Raw genomic sequence first — 10404 nt, forward strand, 5'->3', positions numbered from 1 at the left:
TACAAGTAGATGAAAATCTATCCTAAGATTCGTTGGAACGCCACTAGGAATTGTAATTCCAATATTCACGAATAATATGTAAAAAAATCGTATATAAAAAAATATATTTATATAAATGTAGATAAATTAAACGAATTAGAATATTTCATTAGATTTGATTCTTTATCGATATTTAAAAAACTCTGCTAAATAATAAATAATATTTATACATAAAAACTAAAAGAGGAGACACGAGTTATCTTGAATTGTGGGAATCGTCTATTCGCGAGCGGTCAAAGTCATCATCATTATCATCACACAGTAATTGTATACACTAAGTCACGGTATTTTTTTTTAGAATTTCAATATCTGGTTTATCCACTCTCTGAACTCGCTGATCCTCGTGTAGACTCCAGGTTGGTTCGGTTCGGCGCATCCGATTCCCCAGGATATGACTCCGGCGAGGAGGAATCTCTTGTCAGGCCTCTGTATAACCATGGGACCACCGGAGTCTCCTTCGCACGAGTCGTATCCACCTCGCCTCCATCCGGCGCAGATGAAGATATCCGGGATGTGCTCTATGTACCCTGCCGATCGATACATGGACTCGCACACTGTATTATTTATGACTGGAACCGAAACTTCTTGCAAAACACTAGGCAGTGGCCCATCTGCAAATAAAAGGTAAACTATAAATACTATAATATCAACACAAAAATTAATTTAGTAGTTAGTACAATTTCTAATAAGATTGATACAACCTTAATAATGAACATACTATTATTTTAGATTATAAGCGATAATAATGTTAATTACTAAACAGTTATGATTGAAAATCATTAACACCTTTGTTTATTTATTATTGTATAAATTCCATATCGGATCAATTTGATAGTTAATCTATTAATTCTATAAGATTAATAGTAATAATATAACAACAATTTGTATTTTTTTAAATATTTAAGCAATTATTTATGTCTAAGGCCCTATTTCTGCCACCCTTTCGGTGCTTATTGACTACACAATAGATTTTATTGTTCTTTACAATTGAAAATCATGATATAGTTTAATGACAAACTTGACATAAGCGCCATCTCTATATTTTCTCAATTTCCTAAATTAACGAACATCTTAATTTTGTATAATTTATAATTGATTTTAATTCTCTTAAAACGTGAAATATAAATAATCCTCATTAAATTATAATAAAATTAAAATAAAATTGAATTATTTTTGGTAATACTTTTTGGATCTATTCATATTTTTCATATATATAAAAATTAAATAAAAAGTTTAAAGGATTAAATTTGTCTAATTGAGATGTTCCTAGCATACATTTCAGTTCTCATTTAGCTAATACGACTTTTTATTAATCATTGCAAATTTAAAATCGAAGTAGTCATAATATTTCATTTATATATGAAAATTTTGACAATAAAATTTAAATTTGTATTCAACAGAAAAAATAATTAAATAATAATAATAAACTAAATTCATTTGTTAATATTCGCTATAAATATTAAAGCGTTATAATAAGGTGCTATAGTAATAATAAGAACATATTTGTCTATATGCGCTTCTGTGAAATTTTAATCGAAATTATTAGAAACTTGTACGAAACTAGTAATTTTTCTCTAAAAATGTACAGTATTATAAACGAATTTTACATTAATAACCTGTTTGAAAGCAATTTCTAAAATGGCATACTTTCGGTATAATCGCAATTTCCATGAATCATTAATTAATAATAATCATTAATATTATTATTTTATGTTTCTAAATAGAAGAAATGATTAAAATTTTTATTCCATATACTTTAAATTTATATTTAAATTATGAATGTGGAATGTAAACCTTCAGTATAAAATACCAATACCAATTTGATAAACACATATTTGAGGTCTGAGTATACGACATTCTTCCACCCTTAGACTTTAACGTATGACTAACAGTCTGACCACTTGTCTTACCTTCGTATAATCGGCCCCATCCAGTGACGTATGCCGTTTTTCCGACGAAGTGTTCATCGTCCTGTGGTACGCAGACCGGAAGAATGTTTGGCTGGAATTTGACCGGCTGATAGAATCTCAAAAGGGCCAGATCGTATTCGAAAGTCCTTGGATCGAATTGCGGATGCGAGGCAACGATCTGCACCCTCCTCTCCTCGTGAAGATACGGTTCAGTATCCGCCGATAAGTCGTGCTCACCCAATCGCAGTAGCAAATCACTTGGTGGAACGCTACAAAAAAGACAAGCAAAATAAGTAAAATCAAGTACATAGATATCTTACATAATCATTAGCCTAAGCGAGCCAGGCTAATGGATTACAGTTAACTCAAGATCATTTATAATGTAATGTTAATGCAGTTTAGATAAGTATCTATTCGGGAAGTACGTGTTAAAGATGCAGAGAAGATGTAAGAAAGAAAACAAATTATTTTGAACGTAGAATAGAATTGCTACCAAGATTAAAAATAATTATAATCAAATTAATTTTAAATTTAAATAAATAATTCTACATCTACACTTTTCGAGAGTTCTAAAGAAGAAATATAAATTTCCCGGAAAACTACTCAAAGTTCATTTTATACTTTATATTTTCATATTTTCTACATGAATATTATATAATGAACGTCAAGTTAAAGAAACACATAAATTCAATTATGAAAATTCTTCATTTACATGTAAATATAATGAATTTCTTTCATAAATTAATGAATATTCATTTAACAAAAACATTGTCATTATTTATGTTGCATATAACAATGGTACATTAGATTTGTAGACAACTCTCAAGAATTATCCTCGTTTCAATCTAATTGAATTTTTTCTCATTCTGCGGTGCGAAAGAGCAGAAGTTACTATAAAGGAAGTTGTGCAGAGCGCAAGTATCTCATATATAAATTATATTTAATTAAACCCTGAGGATGTGCCAATTTGCTTTCGGCGCGGAATACGCCCTAGCATCTCTCTGTTGCACGACTTCCCAGTCTGTTGTTCTTCGGTGATTAACTATCGAACAACAAACACAAGTTCCCAACTTGGCTCATACTTTAAACTACCACGAGAATGGGAAACTCACAAGGTGCAGATACACACACTTTAATCCGTTTGCGAACGAGGAGATGGCAACAATTGAAAATACTCAGCAGGCCGTTACGTAATGGCTTTCGCTAATGAAGAACAGGCATCCAGTCACGAACACGCTGCTTTATCTAGTTACAATTATATAAAACTTGTTTTGTGCAGAGGATGCCCATGGAAAACAAATCATTTGCATTCTCGACATATACGCAGAAATCATTTAACGTGTTTTATTTTATTGTAATAATAATAGGTGTTATTTATGTAACAGAAATATTATGAAATAAAGAAAATTTAAATATTTAACAGTTATAAGCGAATATATAATTCTTAAGTTGCAGTTAAAGTCTGCTTTATATTGAAATAAACAAAAACAATATTTTTTGGAAATTTCTACTATTCATTTTGACAATAAATATATTTATATAATATTAATTACTTGTAGAAATTTCTAAAAAAGTTTATTTAAATCTTAACTACAATTTTTATTAAGCATTAATAAGTGATAAGTTGTGATTTTATATGATTTGATATAAAACATAATGATTCAAATAAATATTTGGATTGAAGAATCCAGATTATAAATTCTTATTCATATTCAGATTGATAAACTATATGGAAAAATTAAATTAAAGTTGCAAAAAAATGGAAATAAACTGGAAATGTATTTATTCATATTTAATAACTAGTTCCAAATAAACACATTGTTTATAACGCAATACCTACAATTTCTAGCCAGTTTTTTTTACATGTATTTTAATGTTATTTCGCTATTACGAAAGCTATTTTGCAGCATACATTTTTTACTTCTTTTCAGTATCAATATACAAAATACAATGAGTCAGTTTTGTTTTTAATTGACTTGTATCGGTATTTTCATGTCGATGATGTGCAATGCTCTAGTCTAGTCATTGGATCTAATAAAGATCTTATTGTTATAATACATAACCTACACTATCCAAGATGTTGTTAAGATAGTAAAAACATGGGCGAGGATCAAGTTATCAAATGACTTGACTGAAAAATGATGACCATTGATTTAAACATCTTCTCCTTGGTACTTGTATGATGAAGCATTTTCTGTAGGTTTACATAGACTTTAATGTTTTGAAAATATCATTATTAACGCATAGAATTATGCGTTTATTTATTTTTAATCATCCACTGTAAAACTTATAATATGTTTATCAAAATAAATTCAACTTATATTTTTATATATTTCTCTTTTATGTAATTATAGTTAATATATAAATATTAATGTTATGTGCATTTTTTTAACATGTCATTGAATTGACAATAAAAGATTTTTTACTTTTAAATCATTATGTCCATCAATTTAAAATAATGGTAGCAAGTAGTGAGTTTCAATTGCGACATTTACGAATGTAAAAACGAACTTAATAGGTTCGCAATTTTAATTGCCGACGATGTCGTTTACCATCCGCCTTGAAACCTTGAGATCTTCTTGCAGTAATATGACTGTATTTGTACATGTTCTTTATGTTTGTATTCATCCAAAAGAACGTACGGTATTTTGCTTCTTCCTTCCTTTTTTTCCCAGATGACGAGAAATTACCGCAGCCTTGTCTTCCATTATTATTTTCACGTGATTCTTGCTTCCTAGTCGGATGAAGTCGCTGTTAATCGAGAATTTCGTAAGGCCCGAGGCGCTATTAATCCGGCTCTCCCCTTAATTGCTTCCTGTTAAATTTGTGTAACTACATGCGACTCCGACGCTGATTTAACGTCATCTTCAAACGTCAAGTAATTTGTCAAGTTAAGTGGATTTCGAATAGCACAAACTCGATTATTTAATCCGTTGAATAACTTCAATAGAAAAAGGTATGTATAATTGCACAAAATTAATGATGTAATTAAACTTCCTTATCAAATTGTAATAGTCGTCATGTAAACATTTATGCTGAAAATATTTAAGTATCTCACAAGGTAATGTGTTATTATATTTAAATTTTTAGATATAATTCCATAATTTGTACCCTCTAAAATGAGACTTACTTGTTAACAATACTTCAATATCAATATAAGAGTATAGTAAAATTATTTTTTTCTGTTTTAAAAATATATAGTATGTCAGTAAATATGCAAGAAATTGAAAATACTGGAATATTTTAAACAATATAGAATCATAAAATTATATAAGATATACTTTGTTATTAAAAATATATGCGCAAGTCATAAGTTTTTTTTTTGCTAAAAGTAAATACAGAATTTACTTCCAATATTAAAAAATAATAGAGTTAAATGATTTTAATTAAAACCGTTAAAGTTTGTAATTAAATCGCATAATTGCGATGGGAATTGCTTTAGTTAAAGTTTCGAACGGAAAAGGAAGTGAAATGCACAGAGGTTCGTTTTTTTTTAATAATATAAGAAGATTATCGTTACTTACTTGTCGACACAATGGGCTGCAGTTATGGCCCAATTTTCGTTAAGGAGTGCAGCTCCGCACTTGTGCAGATAGGTTGAGGTCCTCCATTGTCTTAAGGATATCTGCCAGGGCCATTTTCCGAACGGCGACTTCTCCCCGCCAACTATCCTCGCTTCCGGAAACATCCTGCGACCGCAAACTGTTGCCAACAAAAGTGCAGAACTTAGCATAACCATTATCTCCAGAAAATGAACGCGCACACATGTAATGATGCAACGAATAACAAGCAAAAACAACAGCAACAAAAAAATAAGATAAACTTCACTTTAGAATCGTCCGTTTCATCCGAGTTGATCGATTTGCGTTCGCTTTTTTTATGTGTGCGTTCTTGTTGTTCCCTCGTCTCGCTTATTTATTGTCCGGTGGGAACCAAAACGAAAACGACATACGCACATACACAACGTGGTGAGACTATGTGAGACTAAGAAGTGCAGACGCGTTCTGCATAGTTTTATTTTAAAGCATTAAGTGTCGAGGTTGTGGCTACTTAGATGTGGTATTACCTTGAAGGTTCATGAACTAGGAGTCAAGGCAGCAGCAGCAATGAGCAGAGAAACCTGATTCGGGATATACAGACCTCATTACCGGCACGGAATTTCCTTCCTTTTTGCCATCAATCCCAACAAATTACAACGCTTGAAATCGAAAGTCCCGACAGCTCGAAAACAAACGCATTCACACTATTTGGTTTCGGACAACTTCTTATGTTAATTGCGGACGTAACACACATCAATATCATTTAAATAAATTAAGAATCGTGCAAAAATACGAAAACAACCATTAGATTCGATCGAAATCCCAAATACAACAATTATCGTACATCAATTTTCATATACGTTATTTCAAAGGACATTTACCTAATTTATAGATCACTAGATTTTTGAACTATATGACTTATTAACATATATGTAGTATTCAAATAAGTTAATCAAGTAATAACATTTTGGAAATTAATTTGAATAAATAAGTATTGCTTTATGTTAAATTTATGTATACATTCCCAATTACTGAACTGAATTAATTTTATTTATAATGAAATTACTGCATTTAAATATGCATTATAAATTAAATCAGAAAATAAATTTAGAGAAAATATTATTAGAGATTTAGAACACAAATTGAAAATAGTTTACAAGAAAAATAAATCTTAATACCTCATATATTATTAAAACATGTAGGAGTTCCTAATCTAACAGATTAGAAGTAAATGTACTTATATAATACAGTGAAACCTTGCTTAACGAGTATAAACCGTTCTAAAATTTCTGGATTTTTACTAGTATAGTGAAGCAATTTTCCCCATATAAACTAATGTAATAACCATAAAGTGTTCCACTTTGCGATTCATTTGTCTTACAATTTATTTTGATCGTTAAGCATAATAATCGTTAAGCGAGGTTCCACTGTATATATAATATATAATTAATATAAGTCTTATAGTTATAATTGTTTAATTTGAATTTGTTCTATGAAGTATTAATTAATAATTCAATATTTGAATTATCTTCTTGGTTGTAAATGTATTATGTGATAATAAGTTAATGAAATGTATATGTGATTTTCAATAAAATGATTTATATTCCGGTGACATAAGTGTCAGCTTAGTAATCCAATCCCGTTGACATAAGCTCTTTGACTCGTTTGGCTGAAGGGCGGCTGCCCTTTGATAACCTCTAAACTTTAAATCCCCAGAGGATTAGCGGAGAAGCTTCCATTATGTAAAACGAGCGATCTAATTTCCTACATAAACACAGGCACTCACCGTCTGTGAAATCGCTCATGTTAAGCGATTGATCGCTTGATGTGGTTTCGGTTATCGTATCCATGGTGCTTCCTTCCGATCCTAAGCTGTTCACTTCGGATGACATCGATGTCACCACGGATTCAACGGATGATGATGTACTTGCGGTTTCCGTGGCTGCACCGGTTGTAGTAGTTGTAGATGCAGACAGGGTTGAGGGCATAGTAGAAGTCATGGTAGATGCAGCCTCTTTTTGAGTTGTGGCCGTTGTTGCATCCTTCGAAGGCTCCGTCAAAAGAACCCATCCATTAGTTATCGGTACCCAGTCTTCCGGTTCTTGCAAATTGTAATACAAAGAGATTATTATCAAAAGCCGTGGCAAAACACGTTACGAGGAAGAAACATAATTCATCCTGAAAGCAATTTAATGCCATTATCACAGACGATCTATCAATGCGAACCATAAAATTAGTTCCCTCAGATTATGAATAGCTTCCTGGTATTATTAATTTATAAACGTCCAAATAAATCATAACTTTTGTTCGATAAATTATATTTCTTGTAGTTACTGGACTCGTTTTAAATGATAATGTTACTCTAAAAATTAAATAATGTACGTCACATAATTCGTCGCGAATGAAACAATCCGAGCACGTAGAGCTATGATTTTTAGAAAGATTTCCATGGAAGAAGAAATGAAGAGAGCGTGTGTAACAAGTATTCAAATGATGCATCATCGTAAACAATGCAATGTCGAATTTAAATAAACAAGTAAAGGTATTTTTGGTGTGTTTACAGTTATGTGAATTATCTTTTCGAGAACAATACGAATATTAAACGAACCATTGTTACAATTTGAAACATTTATAACTTACACTCTCTATCTCTCTTTTGTGCAATTAACTATCTATCACAGATTAGCATTTTCTTTCGACCAAGTGTACCTGAGGAAACAATGCGAACGGTGTGTTTTGGAGCGAACATAAATTTGCAAAGATTAACGGGCCTTATTATATATCTTGTAGACAGTTATGCTCGTTCCCCATCCTCGGGATCTCCAGCTTTGATCGTTAATTAAAGCATTCAAGGAGAAGGTAAATATTTGGATAATGCCGACGCCCTTTTCTCAGCTTTATTGCATAATTGAACTTGAAAATTTATCATTTATTTAATTGCTTGTGATTTGAATAATTACCTGTTGTTGCGTTTAAGATCGAGGAGGTTGTCGTCGGTGCTGTCGTCGGCACGGTCGTCGTTGTAACAATTGTCGTATTGGCATTGATTTCAGCCCATGTAATCAAATTTGATGATGTCGTTCCTTCAGTTTCTGCGGTAATTGCAGGTTTCACCGATTCGATTTCATTCGTTGCAGGATTTCCGTTCACCGATTCTAATAATGAGGTAGCGTTTACATCCACCGGTAATTCGTTACTCGATTCCATCGTTGTAGTTTTCATGGTTGTTGTAGCCGTTGCAGTTTGCAGTTCATCTTGCACCACCGGTACTTTAACAAGAGTCTCAGTGGTTGATGCTGTTGCTGTGGTGGCCTGTGGCGATACTTCAGGTTTAACAGTAGTGGTTGTAGCTCTTGTGGTTGTTTGTGGTTCTGTAGTTGTTTTAATTGTAGTTATTGGCTTCTTAGTTGTTTTCCTGGTGGTTGTAGTTTTTTGAGTGGTGGTTGTTGTGGTCGTTACAGGTTTCTTAGTCGTAGTCACCAAAGGCTTTTTAGTTGTAGTTATAATAATTGGAGTTTTCGTTGTAGTCACCACAACTGGTTTTTTAGTTGCTGTAGTTGTTGTAATTGGTTTCCTTGTTGTTATTATCGTAGTAGGTGTTGGAGTCGTTGTAGTGATGATTTTTTTGCTAGTTGTCGTTTTGATGGGTTTTATCGTGGTTGGTTTTGTGATTTTTGTGGGTTTTGTAGTGACGCGTGGCCGCGTTGGTCTTGTGATTACTGTGATGTTGAGCGATGGTTTTGTAGATGGTTTTGGTTTGGGTTTGACAGTGACGGGTTTTACGGGTTTCGATGTTGGGCGTTTCGTAACCGGAAAAGGTTTCAACGTCGTCGTGATCTCGTTGTTTTCGACGCTCTGGAATGTTTGAAGGGAGTACGGATTCGTTGTTTTGAACGGCGTTGCTTCCGTTACTTTGGCAATCAACGTTAGTTCAGTTAACTGAGGTTTGGCCTTGGTTGTTGTAGTTATTGTTACAGTTGAAGGGCTGGTCGTGCTGGAAGAAGTCCTATGTGGTGGTTCCCTTGAAGGTATGATGTCCAGCTCATCTATGGGGTCGATGTGACAGCACGAACCGAAGTAGAATCTGTCAATGCATGTGCCCAAATGTGTACCATTTGCCTTCAAACAGTCTATTGCGAACATGCAGACTCCGCTCAGATTGCTCTTCCTGGAAACGCATGGTAAATTCCTTATGTTCCTTCCGGTGCTACCTAAAAGAACCAGACAGAAAGAAAGAACATTAACATATTAGTCTTTATTGTTTTGATTTGCGTCGCGCCGGGTTTTGTGGGTCAAGTTCGGTGAGTTTTTTATTATTCTTCTTCGTCATAACATATATTTTTTTTTTCATCTACTTATTTATTTTTTTCTTATTTCTCGCATATGCAAATCGCGGATTTGTAACCCAGTGACCGGAAAATCGCACATTTCCGGGTCGCGTGCGTGGGAATCTCAGGATTCCATATGGATTTTTGATCCCGATTCGGAAAGTTTTATCTTCGGATAATCGAAGCTAGTTATGTAACGGTGCACACATTCCTCACTAAACAGCTGACTGTCTCTGTCTCTTGATGGGTACCCAACACTAGTTGGTGACGTAGCCGTTACCGTTACCTTGGCCCAGTGGTACAACCACATTTACTATACGACCAAGCACAGAATTTATTGTTTTGAATTATGAATTGTTTCCTTTAATTATTATATAAACAAATCATATTAGCATTTTATTTTCCAAATTCCCATTTCCTCACATAAATTATTGCAATAGAAAGCTCTTTTTTTCCCTCTATCAATCGACGCTGATTAAATGTCTCCTGTAGAAACTGAAATATTTTCCATTTATTAACCTTAATAATTAACACATAGAAAGCGCATTTTGCATTGAAAATACATTGCAATGAAAATTCCTCGTCACA

General features: G+C 32.8%; 1 protein-coding gene across 1 annotated transcript; it reads right to left on the minus strand.

The window, feature by feature from the left end:
• Window positions 1-237: 237 nt before the first annotated feature.
• On the minus strand, window positions 238-10126 carry LOC108569499 (serine proteinase stubble). The gene is made up of 6 exons (XM_017931069.1): window positions 10033-10126; window positions 8449-9699; window positions 7275-7589; window positions 5474-5651; window positions 1950-2218; window positions 238-650 (listed from the first exon to the last, which is right to left on the minus strand). Exons 1-6 carry the CDS (start codon window positions 10124-10126, stop codon window positions 334-336), a joined length of 2424 nt encoding a protein of 807 aa, XP_017786558.1. The 3' UTR covers window positions 238-333.
• Between the last annotated feature and the right edge of the window lie 278 nt (window positions 10127-10404).

The sequence above is a fragment of the Nicrophorus vespilloides genome, unplaced genomic scaffold (genome assembly GCF_001412225.1).
Source record: "Nicrophorus vespilloides isolate i.1.1-1 unplaced genomic scaffold, Nicve_v1.0, whole genome shotgun sequence".
Lineage (NCBI taxonomy): Eukaryota > Metazoa > Arthropoda > Insecta > Coleoptera > Silphidae > Nicrophorus > Nicrophorus vespilloides.

Coding starts and splice junctions, on each gene's coding strand:
- LOC108569499 (XM_017931069.1), bottom strand. CDS start 10,126: ATGTGGTTGTACCACTGGGCCAAGGTAACGGTAACGGCTACGTCACCA. Junction 9,700..10,032: donor CAGAGACAGTCAGCTGTTTA/GTGAGGAATGTG, acceptor TGGTTCTTTTAG/GTAGCACCGGAAGGAACATA. Junction 651..1,949: donor ATGGGGCCGATTATACGAAG/GTAAGACAAGTG, acceptor TTTTATTTGCAG/ATGGGCCACTGCCTAGTGTT.